The sequence below is a fragment of the Equus asinus genome, chromosome 16 (assembly GCF_041296235.1).
Source record: "Equus asinus isolate D_3611 breed Donkey chromosome 16, EquAss-T2T_v2, whole genome shotgun sequence".
In the NCBI taxonomy this organism is placed as follows: Eukaryota; Metazoa; Chordata; class Mammalia; order Perissodactyla; family Equidae; genus Equus; species Equus asinus.
Genome location: NC_091805.1, coordinates 30,490,299 through 30,517,503, shown reverse-complemented (window position 1 = coordinate 30,517,503; position 27,205 = coordinate 30,490,299). Strand labels below are relative to the sequence as shown.

General features: G+C 37.1%; 1 protein-coding gene across 12 annotated transcripts in view; it reads right to left on the bottom strand.

Moving 5' to 3' along the window:
• Positions 1-27,205, bottom strand: part of TLCD4 (TLC domain containing 4) — a 100,006-nt gene continuing 72,801 nt past the window's right edge. For all 12 annotated transcript variants that reach the window (XM_070486884.1, XM_070486886.1, XM_070486885.1 and 9 more), the window contains 2 exons: positions 20,782-20,855; positions 1-5,086 (listed from right to left, as the gene is read on the bottom strand). In XM_070486884.1, coding sequence (XP_070342985.1) covers positions 4,768-5,086; positions 20,782-20,855 — 393 coding nt within the window. In that variant the 3' untranslated portion in view covers positions 1-4,767. The remainder of the gene's footprint in view (positions 5,087-20,781; positions 20,856-27,205) is intronic.

Genomic DNA, 27,205 nt, shown 5'->3' with positions numbered 1-27,205 from the left:
TATATAGCATATTTTATTGATAGTTATATTTTTAGGCTTCATTAACCAAGAAGTAGCAAATACCTTAATGCACATTTACAGAAAGAATTACATAAAGATATAAAGAAAAAAATTACAGATGACGATTAACGAGTTTCCAGCCAGAGGTATTGTATTTATATCTTTGAGATTTAGAAATATTTCTCATTGTTTTTGGTCTTAAATATAGGGCCTAATATCAAAACAGTCTACTGCTCAGGGGGAATCAGTGTAAACATTTCGATGCGAACAAACCAATCTTTTGCAGCTGCCTTCAGTTCTTCGCTGCTATCCAAAATATCTTCCGAAAAAGAATGACCTATCATCAAAGCAGGATGAAAAAAAAAGCTAGTCGAGGCAGTTTGAGCTCTGGGCTAGAAAGGGATAGGGCTCAAGTCCTTGGATGTTGTACTTTGGAAAACACCTTGACTAATCCATTTGCTGATAAGTTTGTTTCAGAAGAAACATGAGCAAAACTAAGCTTGCTCCATTAAAGAGCAGGACTCAACAAGGCTGCCTCAGACCACCACCCCCGCCTCACAACACAGAGCTACCTCAGGTCCTCTTCCTCCTGTCATGGGGGCTAAGGAAGAACATTTAGATAACTTAATGCCTACAATGAACCCCCAGCTGAAATATGTTTTAAAGCTCTTATTGCTAAACCAGTTTAAGAAAGAGACCACAGATGTTTCTCAATAAAACCATAACATTATTAGCTTTGCTTCATGTTGTAAACCACTCTTGTTAAATGCTAAATGGCTTCCTATAGCCTCTTAGTAAATCATGGTTTGCCCGATCACTACTTAAACTTACCGCAATGGTTTTTTTCAATGAAAGAACATACTTGTAAACTTTTAAATTTGCCACAATAGACGGGGAAGCTGGCAGGTATGGGGAGGCCTCAAAAGTTGACATAGAAAGGTGTCAATACAAGGGGGGAGGTGCTGATGAAGTCCTAAGGAGGAAGAGATGGAAGGGCTGGAAGGATTCAGAGAGAAAACTTCTAGATTGAGGGAGGAGCATCACAGCTTTTAGGGAACATCAGTCATGATGTCTCCTCCAACTCCACGTCCTGCTGGCTATTCATACGTGTCACGTGTGTTTAAGGTCAGAACTCACTTTCAGTAGGTTTAGTGCGTCTGTCGTCAACCAGCTGTGGTTAAGGCTGGGAAGGTGTGTGTGCACCCAGGGCCTCTCAACACAGTGAGACACAGGAGGCGGTCTCACTGCTGTGCCAGTTCGCACCCGCTGAGAAACTGTGCCACATTTCTGACGAAATTACACAAGTTTGCTTCTTATGGAATCCAAAACACATAAATACATAGTCTTCTACTAAGTATAAGTGATAATGTCAACAATTACGTGGACTTTTCAATTTCATCCAATAGATTAAACCACTTAAAGCCAATTCAAATGTATACTTACATATTTGGAGCTAAGAGTAACCTAGAAACTGAAATTTGTTCAAATATTTATTTTAATAATGTCTTTTGGAACATGTGTATTTCCTTTAAAAATGAAACAGAACAAACTTGAGTATTACAGCATACTTTCCCCTACATTTCTCCGTGAGAAGAATGTTTCTGAACACATGGTAACAAATGGTGTAACTAACAGTAAAGCTGGCTGCTCACACCAGTGAAGAAACATTTTCCAAATGCCCAATGCACCTCAGAGAAAGTGTACAATTTAAAAATTGGTACTTTAGCAAAAATTTGATTTGAGTCAAATAGATTATTAAAATTTAGAAAAGAATTTGATTCAAATACCTGTAAACTAGGCGGTTTTTAAAACTAGGCCTTTATAACAGTACTGGGTCATCCACAGTATATGAGTCCCTTAGGAATGGTACCCTTAGGAATGGTAAAGACATTATTTCTCTTAATATAGGGCTAATCCCTGAAATAACAAAATCAAACAGTTGGAATCAAAATTACATTTCAATTTACTATAATGTATCAAGACACAAAACAGGAGTTAATTTCTTTGCACTCATACATAACTCCATGTTGAGGTTTAAACAAATGCAAACAATACATATTAAAAAGATTTTAGACACAAGAATGCAAACTCTATAAATTCAAGTTCATAATTTTTAAATTCTTCCAAATAAAATATCTAATGCAGAATCTATGTTCTTGCATACTAGTTGATTTTCATTCATTTTCAAAATTTTGTAATAATTTTTATTTTCTAATCTACTACACATTCAAAGAACATCTTTACAGTTACAGGTTGTCACTAATCTTTTTCTATAAAAATAGAGCTGCTTAAAAATTTGTACCAATTTGCTTTTATTTTCCATAAATACTTTAACAGTTGTTAAACATCGGAGTGCCTAATAGAATCATTAAATTAATCCACGTAGTCAAAATACTATGTAAAATGTCTCGCAAAAGTTTATCATTTATTAAATGAAAAATTCATCGTTTAGTAAATGATATGTTCTCTCTTTACTTGTTTCTTAGGTAGGTGGACACAATGACAGAACAGCAAAGTATAGCTCCTGTAAAGATCTGACTTGAAGTAGGTTGGCAGTTTGTGGTCTCTTTTCCATTTCATGTCTGTTGTATGCGGAAATATGTAGAATCTACCTTTGGATATTGAATCTGGATGCTGAATTAGCTGTCACACAGCCAGCATAAAATGAGAATTGCTGACCAAGGGAATAGCAAACTTGAGTTCAAAACATTGATATTTTTAATGCACTTATTTAATGAGCAGCTATACTAACGAAAGGTGCTGTCAATGAAAGTAAAAATTAAACTTTAAGCATGAAATAGCAACTAGAAAAACTGAAACTGCTATATGGAAACTCACTAATATTATAGCTTTATAATGTCATTATTTTGATGTTAGGTTTAAAGTCTCTGTTCAGAAACTATAGAAATATTCAGAGTCAAAAATATTTATTTTATGCTTTGTTTCTTTTGAAAGGAATGAATTTCCAAAATAGTTTTCTAATATAAATGCTTTTCTTTTAAAAAGCCAGTTTTCTTGCAAAAGAGCAAGAAGAGAACAAGATAAAACCACATGCTTTCCTACCCCTCTATACAACCAATACATACTTAAGTGCCTACGATCTGGCAGGCACTAAATTATGTAACAAATCATCAATGCAATATTAGTAGCTTTAAAAACAAACACCTATATTTTACATTACTTTAAGTCCTTCAAAAATAAGTGTACCAAGTATAAGCCAATGAACCTCATTTTATCATTTACTTATTGACTGAGATTTCAATTACCTTCCTTAAATGTTCTAAAATTTATCAGGCTCTATCTCTATCTGCATTGGACAGCCAAATCAAATCAAATAAAACCAAAAGTCTTGCTATCCCTTCATCCTCATAACACAAACAATGAAAAAGAGTCAAACATTCTCCTTCAAACTGAGAAACTGAATGGATTAGATCTTTTCGTTTGGGTTCAACTAAATTCAAGTATTCACCACTGGTTAAAATAACTTTCTTTTTTTCTTAGGTAAGAAGAATCATAAAGTCAAGCACTTGAGAAAAAGAAATAAAGGCTCCAATAGCTAACTATATAATTCTATATTGGGGTTGCAAGAACGAAAGCAGAAGCAAGGATATACTCACACACAAAAACAAACAGGAAACCAGAGTCACCAGTCATGTATCGTCATATAAGACAATAATCCTGATCATCAGAATACTTGGATTAAATCATCTATTTTTTTCCTGTCCTTTAGGAAAGACAGAAATTCAAAGCACTCAAAGTGCTGACTAAGCAAGCATGGGTATAAACTGTGAGTAAAATATGAACGCTGACTGGTGTTTTTTGTAGTTTTGGTCTCATCAAGAAGAGGCCTACCTTATGAGCATGATACATACACACTGCAGAAGACACTGGTACTGATGATGTTGGGTTCTGAACTTAGGGGAAGTTTTGCAAATAGAAATAATATACTTGGAAAAAGCATAAGGGAAGCAGATAGAGACAGCAGTGTTAAAGCTTTTTTCTTAATGATTCCTCTTATTAGCCTAAATAGTCATCTATAACATGCATCTTTAGAAGGAGAAATTCATCTCTTAAGGAGCTCTATAAAATCTGTCTTAAGCTTTGCATAAAATAAAAAAGCAATAATCTGATAAAGTGCTAAAAATATAAATAATGAAGTGATGTCTGAAAAATGTAAAAATTGAGGAAGTATTTTTCTATGACTGAATTAAATATTCCCAAAGCAAATAAAATACTTCATCCAATAGATGACAGTATAGCTAAATGAAAACTACATCATTCTAATATCCTAAGAAAAAGAACATTCCAACAATTTAGAAATTAAACCCTAAACAGGTATTGACAGCCATAGTAAGAAATGAGTGCAGTACAGCAAAATGTTGAGAGCTATTTACAGATCTAAAAGCAGTTCCCAATCTTTCAGCAAAATTGGTCACATAAAACAAAGTGTACCAAGTTAGCATAATCATCTTTTCACAGAGAATACCAATGCAGGTTAACAGATTTCTGAAAAGATTCACCACTATAAGTTTTTATTTAAACCTTTAAGATTTTATCCATGCTTATAATGCAGATGAAAATCAGAAAACAAATCTTGGGATAAAAACTAAAAATTTTAGTTTCTCTGTTCCAAAGTTTAAAAAAAAGACACTGGAACCCTGGATAACAAGTATAATTAATAAAGAAGCATAAGAACATGCCAAGAATTCATCCTATCAGTAGATATAATGTGGGTAGTAGTGAAGTATGCTTATCAATAGCCCACTTTTAGTCAAGTTTTCCATTCTGAAGACTACTTTTGGCTTTCTCTTGTCTGATGAGAGAGATGACTTTGATGCACCCCCTTGAGATTTTGATCATCCACATGACATTCATCACATCCAAAACAACACAAGTACAGATCCAGGCACTTTGCCGTAAAAGTCCAAGCCTGATGTAGGCTTCTGTTCCAAACACAGAATAAATGTAGCTATAAAAAGGAGGGATCGGGGCAATCCGCACAATGAAGAACACCACCGTCATGAGTATTCCATTGATGACATTAGCCTTGGAAAATTTAGGATACTCCAAAGCTTCAAAGAACCACCTGGAAAAAAAGCAAAGAAATATCACATTTACTCTGCATCTCTGAGGATTAAACATTTTAATTTTAGTTTTTAAAATTCAGTGACCATCCCCCTAAGATTTATATGGAGAGGCAAAGGGCCTAGAGCAGCCAACACTATACTGAAAAAGAACAAAGATGGCAGACTCACACTTTTGGACCTACCATAAAGCTACAAGAATCAAGACAGCATGGCACCGGTGAAAGGACAAACAGAAGAACAGAATAAAGAGCCCAGAAATAGACCCACACAAATATACTCAACTGATTTTTGACAACATTGTACATATCTTACACAAAAGTGAACTCAAAATGGACCACAGATTTCAACGAAAAATGCAAAACTATGAAACTTGTAGAAGAAAACAGGAAAAAATCTGTATGATCTTGGATTTGGTGATAGTATTTTAGATATAACACCAAAAGTACAATCCATAGAAGAAAATATTGATAAGTTGGACTGCAGTAAAATTAAAAACTTGCTCTAGGGGCCAGCCCCATGGCCGAGGGGTTAAGTTTGCGCGCTCTGCTTTGGTGGCCCAGGGTTTCACCAGTTCGAATCCTGGGCGAGGACATGGCACTGCTCATCAGGCCATGCTGAGGCGGCATCCCATATGCCACAACTAGAAGGACCCACAACTATGTACTGGGGGCTTTGGGGAGAAAAAGGAAAAATAAAATCTTTAAAAAAACAAACAAACAAAACTTGCTCTGTGAAAGGTACTGTAAAGAGAATGAAAAGACACCGACACACTGGGAATACATATTTACAAAATATATACCTATGACAAAGTACTTGAATCCAAAATATATAAATAACTCTCAAAACAATAAGGAAACAACCCAATTAAAACATGGGCAAAAGACCTTAAAAATCTTATCAGAGAAGACATACAGAAGGAAATTAAGCATATGAAAAAAAGTTCAACATCATTTATCATTAGAAAAACATAAATTGAAACAAGATACTACTATATATTTATTAGAATCACTAAAATCCATAAATCTGACAATATCAACTGCTGGTAAGCATGTGGAGCAAGAGGAACACTCATTCATTGCTAGTGAAAATGCAAAATGGTAAAGCCACTTTGGAAAACAGTATGGAAGTTATAATGCTAAACATATTCATAGCATATAATCCAGCAATCACACTCCTAGGTATTTTCCCAAAAAATCTGAAAATTTACATCCACACAAAAACCTGCATGCAAATGTTTATAGCAGCTTTATTTATAACCACCAAAAACTGGAAGCAACCATGATGTTATTCAATAGGTGAATGGATAAGCAAATTTTGGTATACATGCACATCGTATCTACGTACATACTATGGAATACTATTCAGCAATAAAAAGGAACAAACTATCAATTCATGTAACAACATGGATGAATCTTAAATGCATATTGCTCAATGAAAAAAGTCCAAAAATGCTACCTACTGTATGATTCCACATATATGACATTCTGAAAAAAGCAAAACTATGAAGACAGAAAACACATCAGTGGTGGCCAGAGATTCGGGAAGAGAAGAAGAAGGGAGAAGAGGTGAAGCATAGGGGATATCTGAGGGTGGTGAAACAATTCTGTATGATACCGTAATGGTGGATACATGATGTTATGCATTTGTCAAAACCTATTGGACAGTAGGAAGAGTGTACCACAAATTTTAAAAAATCAATTAGGAGGTTGGGGGATGCCAGGACATAATGTAGACTGTGACAAAAGAATCTAACTGCATTAGAAATACGTGACATAACCTCATTGAATGGAGTAAGGTAAAAATGGCTGATCTAGGTAACTTTCAAAATGAATGGAGACTGTAAGACTAAAGACAAAAGAAACTGTCCATAAGCACTGTACTCTAGTTGGTAAAGGTGTGTCTCATGGGGGGATAGGCTAACCATTCTAAAACCATTAGACATGTATATTGGAATTTACCAAATAAGTAAATTTGTTTGATGGTGAAGTGGGGACCAGGTTTCTCATTGCTGGAGTGGAAAGTTACACACAGGTGAGTGAAGGAGGCGAGACTAATCCATATGATACTGGATTAGAGTTGGAAACATCACTATGAATTCACGTTTATCTTAATATAAATACATAGGTGGACATGCATAGAAATAATTATAGATAAGTGTGTATACACAGGTTAGGTACAGAAATAATGATGCCCCACTAGCAATGAGCAAACCCAGGGCCCAGATCTTGGTTTCTAATACCATTCTCCAATAAAAAGAACCAGGGCTCCTTGACAAATGGCTGATTCTAGAGCTTGGACAGAGAATACATAATATGAATCTAGAGTATTTTTTAGTGCCAGAAAGTAAGGAAGTGCTCAAGAAGCAAAATGATAAGGTTATGTCAAAGGGACACAGAAGCCAACTGAAAGAGCCTCCAATGGCAAAACCTATGATAATTTGAACAAAATAAATAACATAATATTGGATTAAAATCCAAAGCATAAAATAAATATCCATGAATCCATATAAGTGAATGAATGAATGATTAGGGGAAAAAAGATAAATATTTTGTGCAGAATAATTGCAAATAATTTCTGTAGACATTATACCCTCAGAGAGGTAACACATAACTCCTCACTCCTCAAGGTGGGGGGAGCTATGCATAGTGACTTCCTTCCAAAGAATTCAGTATAGAAGTCAGGTGGGGTGGAAAGAGTAACTTTAAAGTTTAGGGATGTGACAACTCAACCTCAGCCAGGTGAACAAGGTAAACATCATCAGTGATAAGTCATGTTAATAGCATGTAGTCCTGATACAATGCAATGAGAAAGGCACTTTACGTCTGTGGTCTTCTTTCAAAAACCCCATAACCCACATCTAATCATGAGAAAAACACGAGACAAATTCAAATTGAGAAATATTCTACAAAACACCTAAGCAGTACTCCTCAAAACTGACAAGGTCATCAAAAACAATGAAAGTCTGAGAAACTGTCACAACCAAGAAGAGTCTAACGAGATATGACAATTAAATGTCATGTGGTATCCTGGATAGGATCCTGGGACAGAAAAAGGACATTAGGTAAAAACTAAGGACCTTAATCTGAATATAGTAGGACTTAGTTAATAATAATGTGTCAATAATTCTTCATTAATTGTGACAAATGTACCATACTAATGCAAGATGTTAACAACAGGAAAAACTGGGTGTAGGGTATATGGGAACCCTCTGTATCATCTTTGCAACTTTTCTGTAAGTCTAAAATTATTGTTAAATAAAAAGTTTGTTTTCTAAAAATTCAGTGAGCATTTGCTCTATTTTACTTTTTCCTCCCTAAAAAAAACCACCTTGCCTAATTTTACCTCATTATTTTAGAGGTTAAATTGTAAATGTAGTAAAATATACCCATGTATCTTAATACTCAACTTGACTGAATTAGGCATGACTAAGCTAGAAACTGCTAAATCTCAGAAACTAAAAATTAACTGTTAAAAACCTTAAAATGTTAAGAGATTAAAAGATAAATAGGAATAATTTTTAGGATAAGAAATGTATTACAATTTATAAGTACATGTAGAGGGAAAGAGAAGGGCTACAGAGATAAACCCACACATCTATGGAGAGCTAATTTTTGACAAAGGAGCCAAGAACATACAATGGAGACAGGAAAGTCTCTTCAATAAAGCATGTTGGGAAAACTGGGCAGCCACATGCAGAAGAATGGAAGTAGACCATTATCTTACACCATACACAAAAATTCACTCAAAATGGATTAAAGACTTGAATGTAAGACCTGGAACCATAAAACTTCTGCAAGAAAACAAAGGCAGTACACTCTTTGACGTCGGTCTTACCAGCATATTTTCAAGTACCATGTCTAACTGGGCAAGGGAAACAACAGAAAAAATAAACAAATGGGACTACATCAAACTAAAAAGCTTCTGCACAGCAAAGGAAATCATCACCGAAATGAAAAGACAACCTAACAATTGGGAGAAGATATTTGCAAACCATATATCTGATAAGGGGTTAACATTCAAAACATACAAAGAAGTCAGACATGTCAACAACAAAAAAACTAACAACCCACTTTAAAAATGGGCAAAAGATCTGAACAGACATTTCTCCAAGGAAGATATACAGATGGTCAACAGGCACAGGAAAAAATGTTCAACATCCTTAACTATCAGGGAAATGCAAATCAAAACTTCAATGAGATATCACCTCACTCCCATCAGAATGGCTATAATTAACAAGACAGGAAACAGTAAGTGTTGAAGAGGATGTGTAGAGAAGGGAACCCGTACACTGATGGTCAGAGTGCAAACTGGTGCAGCCACTATGGGAAACAGTATGGAGATTCCTCAAAAAATTAAGACTAGATCTACCATATGATCCAGCTATTCTCCTGCTGGGTATTTATCCAAAGAACATGAAAACATGAATGCATAAAGATACATGCGCCCCTATGTTCATCACAGCATTATTCACAATAGCCAAGACTTGGAAGCAAGCTAGGTGCCCAAAAAGGGGCGAACGGATAAAGAAGATGTGGTATATATACACAATGGAATACTACTCAGCCATAAGAAATGATGAAATCTAGCCATTTGTGACAACATGGATGGACCTTGAGGCATTATGCTAAGTGAAATAAGTCAGAAGGAGACAGTCAAATACCATATGATCTCACTTATAAGCAGAAGACAAAAACAACGACAAACACACACAGAGAAACAGAGATTGGATTGGTGATTACCAGAGGGGAAGGGGGAAGGGAGGAGGGCAAAAGGGGTTAGGCACATGTGTGTGGTGATGGATTGTAATTAGTCTTTGGGTGGTAAACATGAGGTAATCTACACAGAGATGGAAATGTATAATGATGTACACCTGAAATTTATATAATGCTATAAACCAATGTTAACAGAATAAAAATAAATAATTTTTAAAAAAGAAAACAGATGGGCTAGATTATTCAAGCTAATTAAAAGAGAATCTACTTAGGCAGTAATGGTCAAATTAATAAAATAATATCACAAATAGGAAAAAGTCACTGAAGCAGTAAAATCAACATCCCTTGTTCTCATCCAGATCTCCTGTCTTCCAGCCTTCTCTACTCCAAAGACTTCCCCTTATCCTCAATCATTCATTTCTTTGACTATATGGTGGCCTTTGGATTACTCAGAAATACTAACCTCTAATAACCCAATCCTTTCTAATCACAACTCTTAGCATCCCACATCTCACTCTACCCAATTCCACCTAAACCTCTTCTTTGACCTCTCAGCTCCCAAATCCCTCATCATCAGGCTCCAGACTTTTATTTACTTCCTTTCCTATCTACCTTAACTCAGTGAACTTCAGAACACACACAAGAGCACCTCAGTTCTCTTGCCACTGCACCTATCCCACCCTCCCTGCCTATCTCCAACCTCTCATCAAGCCAGCTTTCCTTAAGCAGTTTCCTATACAGTGAAGGTGAGTGCTGCGCCCTGCAGTCAGAGTGCCTGAGTTCAAAGCCTGCTTCAGCCACTTAGCAGCTGTGTGGTCTCACCTCTCCCTGTTATTGACCTCTATGTCTCAATTTTATCTCTACAAAATGTGGATAATGACTGTACCTGCCTTACATCCTACAACTGTTATGACACATAGTAAGAACTCCACCATACTGAGCTCAATACATAGCTATTACTACTCACCGATATTGACAGTAAGATAAATGGCACAAATATAATTTAAAGAGACCTGAAATTCAGCTGAATTCTCAAATTTGCTTGATGTCCCTTTTACTTAACTCCACATTCTCCACAGAATTGCTTCCAAATCTGTCTCGCTATTCAAGTCACTTCCCTTCCTCATTCACTTCTCCTTCTCAATCCCATCAGAGGAACTGGCCTCTTCTACTGCTGAGATATTAGAGTCTGTCAACCATGAATTCCTCAAACTCTGACCCCAAGGTCTGAAAACTTCTTGTCAGGCCCCTTTCCCTTTATACTCAGATAAAGAGGTTTCTCTTGCCCTCTCCAAGGCTAATTGCTTCTCTACCCATGCTCTGGATCTCACGCTACCTTCTGGGACTTTAGTCCATCAATTATCCCCTTTCCCTTTCTCCGTCTAGTTCCCCATCTATAGACTGATTCTCCCAAATCCAAAAAGCTCTCCTTCTCTGGTTGTCTTCCCTATCAAATTTTTCTAAGGAGAAGTCAACAGTGTATTCACAGACATTTTTGCTATACTTCACAACCCAGTACAACATGACTGCGTTCCCCTACAAAAGAAATTGGTCATCAGTGGCTTCCCCCTAACCAACAGAGTGGATTTTTCTTAGCCTTCGTCCCAGGTGACCTTCCAGTAGCATACCAAAGGTCTACCATAACACTGCCAAGCATCACAATTCCCTCTCTCCTCTCTTGATTTCCATGACGCTATTTCCTCCTGATTCCCTAACTACACTTCTCAGTCTCCACTTCCTCTGCCTGTCCCTTAAATATTTGCATGCTTCTCCAGGGCCATTTTCTCCTATATGCTCTCTGAAGGCCATTTCATCCATTCTCAGGGGCTCAACACCCTGACACAAACCTCTGGTTTCAAGTCCTCTCTTAAGCTCTACTTTGAGTTCCATATTTCTAATTTATTGCTGGGCATCTTCACCTGACAAATCATAAATTCTCAAATATGCCTAAAACTCAACACACATAAAACCAATACTCTATTCCTTGCCTATCCTCCCACTCCCCATTACCACCTGTTTCTCTTCTGATCCTCCCAATCTTAATCAATGGCATCACCACTGACTTAGTCATCCAAATCAGAAACTTGGAGTCATCCTAGACTATACCTAGAGTCTGTAACCAAGTCTTGTCCATTTTATCTCCTAAAATTCTTTGTTATCCTTCCCTGTTTCATTCCATTTCCACTGCTGCCATTATGATTTTTGGTTCTCAGCATCTCTTACCTAGATGACTACAATAACCCAACTGGTCTCCTTTGACTCTACCTTTCTAGCCTTTTCTCTTTGATGCCACAAGTCCAACACTACCAGCCCAGACTGCTTCTCCAAGCACTTCCTCAACTTTCCAAATTTTTGATTGTCTGAAAAGGTGATTATCTACAAATCCAGACTTAGAGAACTTCTCCTTTGGCTTAACTATGCAATCACTATATCTATCTTCTGCCAATTTTTCCACTTGACTAGTGCCTGGTCTTTAAGTCAGTCTCTTTCAAAGGAAAGAACTCATATATTATATTCAAGGTGAAGTAATATTTCTATAATTATCCTTATCTTCTTCTCTCATGTCAGAAGGACTACTAATTTCATTGGCATATACCTCTTTTTACCTAAATAGAACACTCGTTCATTCCAACAAATAAAGGCTAACAGTCTATGATAATATGTATTGAAGCTGAGAGGGAAAGGAGCAGTAGGAAGGAAGACATGCATGTGGGAAGGAAGGAGAGAAGGAAAATGCTATCTTTTACCCACCATCCACAGTTATTATTAAGACAGGCATAAAGGAAAAGAAAGCAAATTACATGAGTTTGTGATCTCCCCCCCACCCCCACCCTGACCCCATAGAGAAAAATCTGTCCTTGGTCATTTAGCACTTCTTCCTCCCCCCTCCCTTCTAAAGCAACTTGAACCTTTGAAGTAAGTTTCCTGGGAATAAATTGTGCAGTGTGGTACTCACTACAAACAGTGTAAAAACAAGGTGTTATCTGGTCTAAATCACATTTGGAAAGAGGAGAGGGGGCTACCTGCTGGCAGAGAAAGAAAGAAAAAAAGTGAGAAAACAGGATGGAAGCAAAGAATCAGTCCCTACATGGTACTGGTTGGTGAGTTGTAGGAGTTGGGAGGTGACAGTCAGAAATCTGAGTGAGCCTTGGGAAAGCTGCAGGGTCCAGGAGATATTGTGAGTTCAAGAGGAATGAAGAGAATTTTAAGAAGTGCTGCTGTGAGTAACAAACTGGATCTTTGTTGACATCCTTGAAAAAACTTCAATAAGGATTTGGATGCTGTACTGTTTCTGGGACTCTACACAGAGACTGGGCTGTGAGCTGACCCTAGTTATAGCTTGGTGGCAAAGGTAACTCTTTCAGGCATGTAAACATTTGTATTTAATAAATGTTAACTCTGAAAATTTAGGAGTTCAAGAACTTAATTTTAGAAAAGTTGGCTTCCACTCCAATATTATTTTGGTTCCCCGTCTACTTCTAAACTACTCCTTCATTGTTTCTACTCTTCCTTCTCTTATTCCCCAATACCAGACATTCAATTTTATCTTTTAAATATCATCTTTTCTCATGGCTTCCAGTGTCACCTCTATTTGATCACTCCAAAATTCCTCTCTCCACCTCTTGGTACATTTTTACTCGGATGCTCTGTTTGTCTTCTTACCCAACAATTCCAAACCAAACTCATCGCCTTTCTTCCTACTCTTTCTAATTCCTCATCTCTTTTATTGGGCCCATTCCTCTGGGTCCAAAGTCGAACTTATCTTAAACTTGTCCCTTTTCTCTACCTCTAATGTCTTATCCATTGCCAATTTCACTTTTTCTTCTCTCAAAATCTCTGTTTTTTCATCTTCTCTCTATCCCCACAGCCTAATTTGGACTCCCTATTTATTTTCTGAACTAATGAAATGACACCATTCATTCATACAACTAAGAGCTATATGCTAAGCTCCTATCCCAACCTTTTGCCTCCAGTCTTACAATCAACCTATGCTACAAATACCAAAAACTAGAATTACTCACTGTTATTTTCAGAATCTCTTTCTTCATGATAATACATTCTCACCATCCACTGGGTCAAGTTCAGTCAGCTCTCTCTGGCACTCAGTACCCTCTGTGTCTGTCTACCCTCCTCCTAGGACATACTCTTTGATCCTACAAGTCTATGCAGTCTCCCTTTTACACAGCATGTTTATTCCACTTTTCAAAAACTTATGTTCATTCCTATCTCCTTAAATTGAGGGCCTCCTCTCCCAATCTACTTCTAAAAACAATCCTAAAAATTTTGAGAATATGTCCCACCTTCTCTGTGAAGCCTTGTATGACAAATATCAATCAATAATAGGTCTCAAAATGTGGTCTGCAGACCTCTAAGGCCTTCAGGGGGTGTATAAGGGAAAAGTATTTTCATAATAACACTAAAATATTATCAGCTTTTTTCATTGTGCTGACTTCTATACTGATGGTGCAAAGCAGTGGTAGATAAAACTGTTGGCATCTCAGCACAAACCATGGCAATGGCACAAAATGGCAGAGTTGCCATTGTACTCTTTACCACGACACTTACAGTTAAAAACTAAAAAAAAACCAGTTTCACTGAAGAGTGCCCTTGAAGAAGTAGTAAGAATGATTAATTTTATTAAATCATGACCTTTGAGTACATATCTTTGTAATATCTGTGTGATAAAATGGATATACACACAAAGCACTTTTGCTGCAAAGGACAATGGTTGTCTGGAGGAAAATCCCTTGGAAAATGATTTCAAGTGTGAGCTAAACTATCTGCTTTTTCCATGTAACACCATTTTTACTTGAAAGAATGACTGACAAACTATGGTTATTTAGACTTGGGCATATGGCAGGAATTTTCTCAAAAATGAACAAAATGAGCTTGTCAAATCAAGAAAAGCAACTGACAGTATTCACTGCCAATAACAAAATTTGAACTTTCAAATGAAAATCAGAATTTTGGAAAATCCGTATCTGCCACTGCAAGTCTGACAGCCTCCCAATACTTACAGACTCTCCTAATAAGATCAATGGTGATACTAATTAATGTGGGTTTTTTATATTATCTAATAAATGCATCAACATTTGGAATCCCTACATAACTCAGTGAACCAATATTTTCCAAATGACTAAGGCATGATGATACAAAATCATGCTTAGGTAAAGATTCAAAGCACAGGAGAGACCAGCAGACTTGAATGTTGACTGTAGGAAAGTTCATTGGTATGGTTTCAGATTCCACATTTAACTAACCTTTAAGAAACTATATCTTGGTGTAGTATTAAAGAAGAATATCCACAATCATTTGAAAAGGCTACTAAAATACTCCTCTCTTTTCGTACTACATTATTAACTCTGAGAGGCCAAATTTTTCTCATGTATTTCAACCAAAACATTTCGTAACAGACTGAAAACAGAAGCAGACGTGAGAATCCAGCTGAATTCTATCATGCTAGACATTAAAGAGATTATCAAAAATGTACAACGGCATTGTTCTCACTAAAATTTTTTCATTTCGGCAATGTAGTTATTTTTCACAAAAAACCATTACGTTAACATGAAATATTATTGTCAACATTAAATGAACTAATAAATATTTTTTAACATCTCAGTTTTAATTTCCAATCTGGTAATTGTCGACAGATGTAACACACAGAGAAAAAGAAGTTCATTTAGGTCCTCAATAATTTATGAAATCAACAAGTTTGAGAACTACTGTTTTACACCATTAATAAATGCCAGCACCTACTTTCCTGCCCTTTCTCACAGAATGTCTTACCTTACTCACTCGTTATTTTATAATTTTAAGTCTTATTTTCTCAAACATAGACATGATGTCAGATGCTATACTTGAAGCTCCCTGAAGGCAGGGCCTGGGCCACTTAGGTGCTGAGGAGGTATGCAATATACACTGAGTGAACACGTTAAGGAGCTTAGTTACAAAGTTTTTATAAGGTAACTAATTTTAACAGGAATTCATAAATACGTCCTCTTAACAGGTGAGGGCATTTAGGCAAGACAGAAGTTATCACCATTAAATTATTTTTCACAAAAGAAATCTGATGCATGAGCATAACAGCAGCAGAAATTTAATGGAAGAGCAGGTGCCTCAGCACTATTTCAATTCTTTTTTACTCCATACCCCACCACACGCATCCCATGTGCCTTCTTAAATTACACAAGGGTTTAAAACAGAGAACCTAAAAATACCACAAATTATAAAGAAAACAACTATTGAAAACTCTAACAGTGCTTAAATAACTGTGTTCAATTTTGTTATAATCTTCTTGCTGCTCCATTATATCATCATTTCTTGTTTGCATTCCAACCCCACTTCTCATCTTCTTAATTTAAAAAAACTTAGAGCTTTTACATAAGATATAGTATAACTTTTTCCTATAAAATTAAAGAATAAACTCAACTATCTCTAATCTCATGATTTTTCATAACGAGTCTCAAACAAAAAACAAATCGAAGTTCCTCTAAGTGTCAAAGTTAAGTTTCTCCTGCTTTCAGTCTCATAATCTGAATCAGATTCAAGAGACAGAAGCTGCTAAAACTTAACTGATCATCTCTTGGGAATCATTCATTCAAAAAGCAATCAAATGGCTACTGTGTGCCAGACAATGTGTGAACACTAGACCATGCAAAGTTTAACAAAATTTGGCCCTTGACTTAATGAAAGGAAGAGATAAAGAAGAAACAGAAAAAAGGGAAAGAACTTTACAACAAAATACATTCATCATAATGGTATAACTGTATGTCACTATCATGGAAGCACAGGGACACCCAACCCAGCCAGAAAGAGATGGGGTTTAGTGATGGAAATGATCCTTGGGCTGAGTCTTGATGGATAGAAGAGACAGGAGGCCTTTCCAGTGATGGGCAAGCTGGAGTAAGAGGAGATTTTTGAGGGAAGATGTGGCAGAAAGAGACAAAACAGCTCCATGTGGAGAGTTTTCTGTGTCACATTAAAGAGTCCGTATTTTATCCTGGAAGCAGCAGGAGCCACTGAAAGGATTCAACATTCAGCTGCATGTTCATTGTTGTGTTTTAGGGAGGTTACCATGGAAGATAATAATACAGAAGGGAGGGGAAAGGGGAACAGGACTGGAGGCAGGGAGATGGCGTAGAGCAGGGATCAGCAAACCTCTTCCATAAAGAGCCAGATAGTAAGCGTGAAATGATAGGCTTTGGAAGCCATATAGTCTCTGTCTCGACTAGTCAACTCCGCCATTGTAGTACAAAAGCAGCCATGGTAGACAGATAACAATGGCTGTGCTCCAATCAAACTTTATTTAACAAAAACAGGCAGCAGGTTTGGCCCTCGAGCAGTAGTTTGCTGACCTCTGGTCCAGAACAGCACTATTCAAAAGAAATTTCTGCCATAATGAAAATGTTCTATAGATAGACTACCCAATTCAGCAGCCACTAGCCACACGGGGCTAGGAAGTACTTGAAATGTTATAAGTTAGACTGAAGAACTGAATTTTTTATTTTATTTAATTTTAATTAAATTAAATGTAAATAATCACTTGTGGCTACTCTATTGTGTGATACAGGGTTAGAGGCTGGTACAGTCTAGGTAAGAGATGATGAACCAGGGCACTGGCAGCAGAAATGGAGAGGAGGTGGCATAGGCAAGAAATATTTAGGAGGTGGTATCTAGGACCTGGTAATGGACCAAATATGAGTGAGGGAGAAACAGTCAAAGATGATTCCCACATGTCAAGCAGAGGTAACCGAAAGAATGGCTGGGCCACATGCTGAACGAGAGAATCTAAGAGAATACAGAGGGAAATATGTTGCATTCCATTTTAGACATATTGAATTTGACGTGCCACCTGGAGGAGAAAACACTTGACTATAAAACAAAGAAGTAGGTAATATTAAATATGTTCTTTTTATAGAGAAAGTGACTGTAGTACAGGGATGTTAAAAAAAACTTGTCCAAGGTCATAGCAAGTAAGTGGTAGGGCTGAAATGCAACTTGAGTTCATCTGATTCTAAAGCTTATGCATAGTCCATTACACCAAGATGAGCAAATAGGTAATAGCTGAAACCTTAAAAGTAGAAGAACTCACCCAGGGAGAAGCACAGGGAAGATCCAGAAGAGAGCTCTGGAGAACACCAGTATTTATGGCAGTGTCTCTTACAAAGAAGATGGAGAGAGGGTGGGGAGAAACACAAGAACCAGGTGAGTGCAGTGCTGTGAAAGCACAGGGAGTTGGGCATTAGAAGAAGGAGTTGATCAACAGCATCAAGTCCACAGAGAGATACACTAAGACAGGCACAAACAGAGTTCTCTGGATTTTAAAACTGGAAGTCTAATGAAACTGGAAGCCTCTAATGAAAGAGTTCCAGCAAAATGACAGAGGAGGAAGCCTGATTTTAATGAGCTAAAGAGCAAAAAGATATGACAAAGTGGAGAAATCAAATATAAGCTATGCACTTCCAGTGTTTACTGGGTTTTGGCATAGTGAAGATACACTACATTTAGCACTTACTGAACATATAATGAATGACAAGCACTACGCCAGGCGCTCTATCTATACAATCTCATTGAATCTTCACAATACACTGTGAGGCCTGTAGGTATCATTATCTTTGTTTTACAGATAAGAAAACTGAGGTTCGGAGAGGTTAAATAATCTTCCACTCATACACAATGGTAAGTGGGAAAGCTTGGATTTGAATCCAGATCTTTTAACTTCAAAGAAGACACCCTTTCCTGTATACTTGCACATTATCAGAGTCTTGGAGGATTGCAGAAGAATTATTTCTCAAGAACATCTAAATGGCTAAGCACAAGGAACAGATTATCTTCTTGAAAAAATAAGATTACAACATGTGAAAAACTGGCAAACAAAATAACACCCTATAGAAGTACTTGGGAAAGAAAAGGTTAAGCAACAGATCTGCAGCCATTCTCCCCTGTATTGGGGTGGAAGGATCTCCACCCCCTTGGCAAGGAAAAAAAGACAGAAAATCAGGCTAATTGCCTGGTAAACAGACTAATGATAGATCTCCTGATAAACAGACCAATGGTATCTGTAGCAGGAGAGTCTTCTTCAACGGAAGACCTTTAGCAGTCTAGGATTGCTTATGGTAAATGAACTTGGAATGTACGGATTTATGGGGACTGACCCATCGGGGAATGTTACATAAGTTATGTAACCATCTGAGTATTAAATAGAGATGTTTCATAATCAAGAGATCTCCTTCTACATCAGCGATGTGAACTACACATACTTCTTAGGACCTCATAGATCACCTTATTCGAGTATGTCCAATGGAAAAAGGACCTAGGGAGCTATGTTGATAGTCCTGAACATCTCCCTGCCAGTGACGCGTGATTACCCGTATCCTTGAGATTATCACTAAGGCTTGATACAGGGTATGTTCTCCAACTCACATGATTCTGATGTGACATTACCAATTCTCTAAGTTTTCCCTGTACCAGGTCACAGAAGGCTCCATGTATTCATGGGAGCCTTCCCTGGCTTTGGAAGTTTGACCTAACACTTGAAAGGCAGGTAAAGTTTTCAAAGATGGAGGGGAAATGGAAGATATGAATAAAAGAAGAAACGTGAGAACAACCCACAGCTGCACAAGAGAGTAAGGGTACAAAACTGACTCCAAAGGGTACTAAGAAATAAGGCTGGAGAACTCCAAAAGCTGGAGAAGAGTCTAACAGGATGTAGTCTTTATTAAGAAAATAAGGCACTGAAAGTGAAACATAAGAAAGATCACCTTGGTGGCACTGTGAGGAAAGGACTGAAGAGGGGGAATCTGGAATTAGAGAAGTCAGGCAGAGGCTATTGCAGTAATCACACCACGGAGATCCTGGGGGCCTAAACTAGCACCACGGGTATGGAATGAAAGGAACAGCTAAACGTTACACCAAAAAAATGTCAGCAGACTTTGCTGAATGACAAGATAAGGGTAATAAAGGATAAATAAATCCACTGTCAAAAACAAGAAACTACCTCCAGGAAGCAGAGCTTGATTTCCTCTCTCCCTCACTCCCTTGAGAGTGGGCTATACTTCATACCTTACTTTCAAAGAATAGAGTAAGAAGAAGGAAAATCTTCACAGCGGAGAAACCTGGCAAACACCACCTCAACCACGTGATGAAAGTTCACATCCCCTATGATATCACGTAGATATCATGTACCTCCTGAAAGGAAGTGATGAGAAAGGCACTACACTTTAAAGGGATTCCTTCCAAACACCCATAACCTCCAAGTAGCCATGAGAAAAACAGACAAAGCTAGACTGAGGGACATCCTACAGACAACTGGACAGTACTCCTGAACACTGTCAAGGTCGTGAAAAACAAGGAAAGACTAAGAAACTGTTACAGACCAGAGGGGACAGGGAGACATACAACTAAATGCAATGTGGCACTCTGGATTGAATCCTGAAACAGAAAGAAGACACAAATGGAAAAACTGATGAAATCCAACATAGTCTAGAGTTCACTTAATGGTAATATATCAACGCTGGTTTCTTAGTTTTGACAAATGTTCCATGGTAATATAAGATATTAACAACAAGGAAAATGAAGTGAAGAGCACAAGGGAGTTTCTGTGCTACCTTTGAAACTTTTCTGTAAATCTAAAATAAAAAGATTATTTTTTTAAATGAGGGACTCAGATAATGTCACTATCAGAATTTGGGAAAAGGAGGAAGTTGATGTCAGGAATATGAACTGGACCCAAGATGAACTCAAGTATAATAAAGCCTTATCATCTTGCAAAGAGAGCTGAGTTCAAAAGCTAGGACCACCACTTGGATAAGTTTCTCTAACCTTTCCAAGGCTTGGTTTCCTCATTTGTCCAAAGGTTATAATAATCCATATCATATATCCTTATTTTTATATAGTAGCTTTAGGATCTTAGAAAAAAAATTTTCCCCAAACTAAAAATAAATAGCACAAATTTAAAATAATTAATGATAACAGTAACCTACCGCTGATTCACAAAAGGGCTGGAAAGTTCTGCAAGCAGGCGAAAATTCCCAACGTACGCCAGGACTCCATCCCTCTGGATGATAAACATAAAACACAATGTCAGGGATAACATTCTTATCAAAATACCGAAGAAACATTCAACAGCTTCTCAGCATAAAATAACAATTGATATCAAAACACAGCAAGTTTGCGAAACTGATTGGCTTCTTCATGAGAACTTATGTCATTAGCATACTACGATATTTTTAATAGACGGCATATTGTATACTTATGTTCACTTACGTGAATAATGTTCACTTACAAAAACAGATTTCAAGCACTTGTCTCATGTTAAACGAATCAAGTCTGTAAATAGCCATTATTAACAGCCTTCTCAAATTACTGTAGAAATATGATCAAAGTAGTGTGAATTTCAGAAGTTGAGGCATTTTATAGCAACTAAATACCTAATAGGAACTCATTTTATATCCATTAATAGAAGAACCTTAAAAATCTCAAAAGTCTACTTAACATTCTAAATAACAATATATAAGCCTGTGAGCAGATGCATATTTGCCAAATATAACAACACATGCTAAATCTTATCTATCACATTTGACCTGAAAAATATATTTGTCAACCAAGATCCTAGAGCTAAAACATACACTTTTGGGAACCTTCCTGAATTTAGAAACATAACACCAAGTATAGTCCACCAATTTAATAATAGGAAAAGTATAGCAGAGTTAACAAGCATTAGCAACAAAACCAAAAGTATACATTCCAAAAATTGTATGTAATTAAAAGACGTTACTAGGTAAATGGAGTCATTCCAGCACTTCCAATTAAATAGAATTATGACTTTACACCAAAGGAAATAACCCTACCTGCCCCCAAAACATCAGATAGGCATGGAGCTTCAGAAACATTTTTCCTACTGGTTATACTATGCTGCTCCCCAAATAGGACTAATATAAAGCAATAAAAAAAAATAACGAATGAGCTTTTTATTTGAAGGTTTTCAGTACCTCTCCATGTAAATTATTTTAGGGATTACAAATTCAGAGCTATATTACAAGAATTAGCTTTTCCAAGACTAATCTAAAACTTTTATAATCTCAAAGTCACGGTCCTTAGTGAAACTGAAATGTGTGATGAGGAAGAAGGAAGGAGGATGGGCAAAGAGACAAAGACAAAGACAGTGTGCAAGATGCACACTGTCCACAGCGGGGTGGTCAACTTTTTAGAGTCAACTGGGACACTGCTACACCAGTCCAAAAACACAGAACAATATATGAGAAATAATTATGCACATGTGTTATTACTTTAACATAAAACTATGAATAGGTGTTTATTTGAAATTACATATTTTTCTGTACTATTCACTTTTCTGTTAAACACTTTTACTTATACAAAACAATAGGACAAGTTAATAGTGGCAATTAGTAGTACTTAATAGAACTAATTAAATAAATAAAATGTATGAAAAAATACAATATTTTTATAATGTTTCTTTCTGCCCTTTTATTTAGATCTTTGTTGGATATTTAAATTTAGTAGGCTATATTGTATGCTTTTATGAAACATAAATCTAAGTCTTTTTAAAAGGAGAATGTAAATACAATAGGGCTAATTACATAAGCAGGTATTACCTATATTTAATAAAAAATAATGACATCTTTCTATCCATGATACAACAGGATATTTTTACTCTTTGTTCCCTTTCCCAATAATACTTGTTTGAACTGCCTGTGGCCTTAAGAATATACTCTTATTTTTTTTTGCAGGAGTAAAACATCTACAGTCAAATGTAAAATCCACTTTGACCAGTGGCTCTGCCCTGAGAATCCCACATGACAGGTATCAGTCCAACATGATGACCTCAAGCTAAACATTTTCTTAACAAAGGTGTCTGAACATAAAATACTTAAGATTTCACTTTCTAACAGTAGGCTTTTAGAGTTATAAGAATTCAGTCTCCAGCTCTCTCAAAATGTCCATCCACTTTATATCTACAGGCTTGTTTTGGTAGACTAGCTGTTTGTCTGTAAGGTCCTTTGCGTGTACAAGCTCATCATATAGGCTATCCATTTATAAAATAGCCATCATTTTTAAACACCCCAAAGCACACTGGATGGATTCCAAATAAGTTACAGTTCTAGTAAAGGGAGTCCTGTTTCATGTGGCTACTCTTTTCTGGTAACATTTTTTAGTTAAGAACTCAAAAAATAAGGCATCTTTTCACTGTGAGTTTTTGTGACAACCCGCATATAATATCCATCAACTCAGGTACAGATAGTTCATGCTTTCCTAGCTCCTTATGACCTCCTCAACGATCACCAAACAGTTTGAGAAACGGTACGTAAATATGTTTTACTGTAATACTTTTTTGCATCCTCATCCTCAACTTATTTCCAAATTAAAGGACTTTCTTCCTGCCTCACACTTTGAATGCACAGTTTCACAGCAGGCCATCATTTGCTGTCAACAATCATAGCTATCTTGTAGGCACATGTCCACAGAGGCCGTCTCCTTCCATTTCCATAAAGTCAAAAATCTTATTTAGTGCTTTTGCATGTTTTAAGGAAACTAAAGATGAGAAGAACTTTCATTATGAAAGCCTCAATATCAGAGGTAAGCAAATCACATCCCTTTTTAGTAGTGTTGTATGCCAGGTGTGGAAGACATTTAGCAGGTAATATCTTTCCATTGTCTGGTAAGAAGTTCATAGACTGAATGGAATTTGCCAAAGTTTCTATTTGCACTGTCTGCCAAAGGTGCAGAGAGATGAGCCGAGTCTAATTTGTATGTGAACAGCATTTATGTTTTATGTAGTTTCTTTATAACCTTCATAGAAATCAAAAGTTCAATTTGAAGCTCCTAGGGAACCCCTTTCTGTTGCTGCAATTTGATGCATCATTTGATAAACCGTAGAAAGTATGACCGTGGGTAAGATCTGACAGAATCAACTCTCTAGTTTATACTGTAAGAAGCCAACACCTCTATTATCAAAATTTCCCCCTTTTTCACCTACAGGGTATTTTGGATGCAACTTCTGAATCGGGAAATGTAACTTTATTCAGTTTAATAGAGCAATCAGGGAACAATAAACTGTGTACATTCATGTGGCGTGTCCAAGCAAATTCAACGCCTGCTATTTTCAGCTGAGCATTAGTGTCTTTTAGGAAGATGAAAAAAATACAGATAGAGTAGATGCACTTGCCCGTCTCATTCCAGACTTGGGGAGATTCAGTCTCTTTAGGCGCTTTTATGCCCCTTCTCTATCAGGTTTGCTGGGGCTGCCGTAACAAAGTACCACCGACTGGGTGGCATAAACAACGGAAACTTATTGTCTTACAATTCTGGAGGCTAGAAGTCCGAAATCAGGCAGTGCTCCCTCTGAAGGTTCTGGGGGGGGAATCTGTGCCAGGCCTCTCTCCTGGCTTCTTGCAGTTCTTTGGCTTCTGGCAGCCCAACTCCAATCTTCACGTGGCATTTTCCCTGTGTGTATGTCTGTGTCCGAATTTCCCCTTTTTATAACGGTACTAGTCATATTCCAAGCTCCTGGATATTTCATGGGCTTATTTTTAGTTTTGATGATTTGTTTAAAGTTTAGGTGAGTTTTTCCAAAAGAAGTGGTTGGAATATTTGAGTGAAGAAGAGGTCAGAAGAACGAGTAATTGTGTTCAAACGTAGACCATCCAAGTAAAATTAAAGAGTTGAACTGTTCTGCTTTTCTCTCCTACCATGATTTAATTCTGCAGTGAATAGGGCAAGGAAGAAGAACTTTGAAAATAGTGCACAACTAGAACATCACTCTTGGGGGAGACAAAAATGCAGGGGAAAATGTTATTTTAGTGAGATGTTTACTTGAGCCAAACATAAAAGTGTTAGAAACATTTTTATTATTATTATTATAATACTTCATTATAATGAATTCATGTTTGTAATAAACATTCACTCTTGTTTCTCTCTCTCTCTCTCTCTTTTTTTTTTTTTTGGTAAGGAAGATTGGCCCTGAGCTAACATCGGTGCCAGTCTTCCTCTATTTTGTATGTGGGACGACTCCACGGCATGGCTTGATGAGCAGTGTATAGATCTGCGCCCAGGATTCAAAGCTGCAAACCCGGGGCCACTGAAGCAGAGAGCAGAAACTTAACCACTACACTACTGGGCTGGCTCTCACTCTTGTTTCTTTTTTTTTTTTTTTAAAGATTTTATTTTTCCTTTTTCTCCCCAAAGCCCCCCGGTACATAGTTGTGTATTCTTCGTTGTGGGTCCTTCTAGTTGTGGCATGTGGGACGCTGCCTCTGCGTGGTTTGATGAGCAGTGCCATGTCCGCGCCCAGGATTCGAACCACGGAAGCACTGGGCCGCCTGCAGCGGAGCGCGCGAACCCAACCACTCGGCCACGGGGCCAGCCCCTCTCACTCTTGTTTCTTAAAAATAAATCTCCTGTTCATAACATTGCCTTTCTCCCCGCAGTTAAAGTCAGCTGTTCTTCCAATCTATTTTTCCTAACAATTTTCTTCTTCGGGTTAGTTGTTTTAAGTCTATGGCATTCCAGGTAACTATATCCAGTTTTTAGAGAATATGACAGCCTGGACGGACTGCTATAAAATATTATGAGTTAATGTGTTCCTAAGGTCAGTCAAATCTTTGCTAAATTAATTTCTTTCAAATAAACAGTTTTTCCAAAGAGGAGATCCAACACTGAAATGGTTTTATTTTTGTTTAATTTGCATTTTATATGACTTTTAAAATATTTTAAAGCAGATACCCCAAAGTCATGTAAAATATGGAAATAATATAGACACAATGGCCTTAGTCAATTAATCTTTAAAAAACAAATCTAAAAATTCCTCTCTAGTTAACTTTAAAAATACAAAAAATACATTTATGAAATATACTATGTCCAAGACTTTTTGAGAGTTTAAAAGATTACTTCTTCTAACTCTTTTCAAATTGGTATAGAATTAAAAGTAATTATTAACCAAAATACCAAATTAATATCACACATAACTTGACTTTATGATATTCTTTAAGTACTAAAAGTTACTAGTAAAAATAGTAAATTTTATATGTTTTCATCTAAATTTGGCCAAAATGCAATATCTCCACACTTTGAGGAAACCTTCTCTTGATTTGTAAAAAATTGGGCATAATATCCTGGCCTTTTGCCTAATTTCTCTTACCTCTTCTCAAAGAGAATGGTTAGTTCTCTCATTTCTAGCCCAGTGGTTCTCAAAATGTGGTCCCCAGAGCAGCAGCAGCAGCATCACGAGATTTGCATCTTCAGGGGGCCCCATTCCAGTCCTAGGGAATCAGAAACCCTGGGGGTGGGACCAGCAATCTAGTTTTAACAGGTACTCTAGGTGGTTCCAATATACACAAAAGTTAGAGAACCACTGTCCTAGCTTAGAGATGACTAGAGATCTCTAAGACCTAAGGAAACTAGCTCCCTACTTCTCTGAAATGCAATTAGTGAATATTTACGAATGCCCCCATCAGACCCCCCCCCCCAGCATTATCAAGGTACACTTGCTAAATTCCTCTAGAAAAGTTTATCCTGACCCCTTCTCTTAACCCCTAGCTGGGTCAAGCGCCTCCACAGATCTCTCTGCTTGTCTGCTAGAGCACTCACCCCCTGCAAATGTCTACACTCCGTGTGTCTCGTTTACTGTTCTAGCCATAAAGCCTGGTGCAGAGCCTGGCCCCGTTTCCTGAGTTGAACCACTCCTGCTCACCAGTGTGAAGCAGGCAGAATCACTTCCAAAATCAAAATCCTAAGAGTCCTTCAGGCCTATTTCTGAGGGGGTAATAGCACCCTGATGAGACTATTAGTACTCCATTCTAAAAGAAAAGGAGAAAAATATCCAGGTTTTACTTTCGTAAAGAGATCAGAACTGAATTACAGGTTATCATCATAAACTTGTTATGAGAAAAATGGTCTGACTAATCTCCAAACCTTGATATGTTTAGATTAGTAAAGCAAGACAGGGAAAAGTGGGCAGGCAAGTAAAAGAGGTAGGGGAATTGAGACCTACGTAACAGCTACAGGGCAGAAGGAAAACAGCTAGAAGCCAGTTATCAATGAGCACACCAGCAAACTATGGGCCCTTTGTTAGCTGCATGGCCTTGCGGCTGCTACTGACCTTCTCTAACCCCATTTCCAGATCTCCATAAATATGGTGAATACTTTTTAAAAGAGCTATTATTAGGAGTGTATGGCTGCCACCACCACCATCATCAAATGACAGAGTTAAAGTTAATTGACAGACGGAAGTGTCTAAGAATGTCAATTGATATTACCACTATATCCCAATACCGACGGTAGAATTTACACAAATGTTTATTGGCTAACTGACTACCAGAAATCTTTTAAAATCTTATTCTATTTGGGTACTTCATTATGATAATTAAGCAGTTAAGTCTGGGGAGGCAG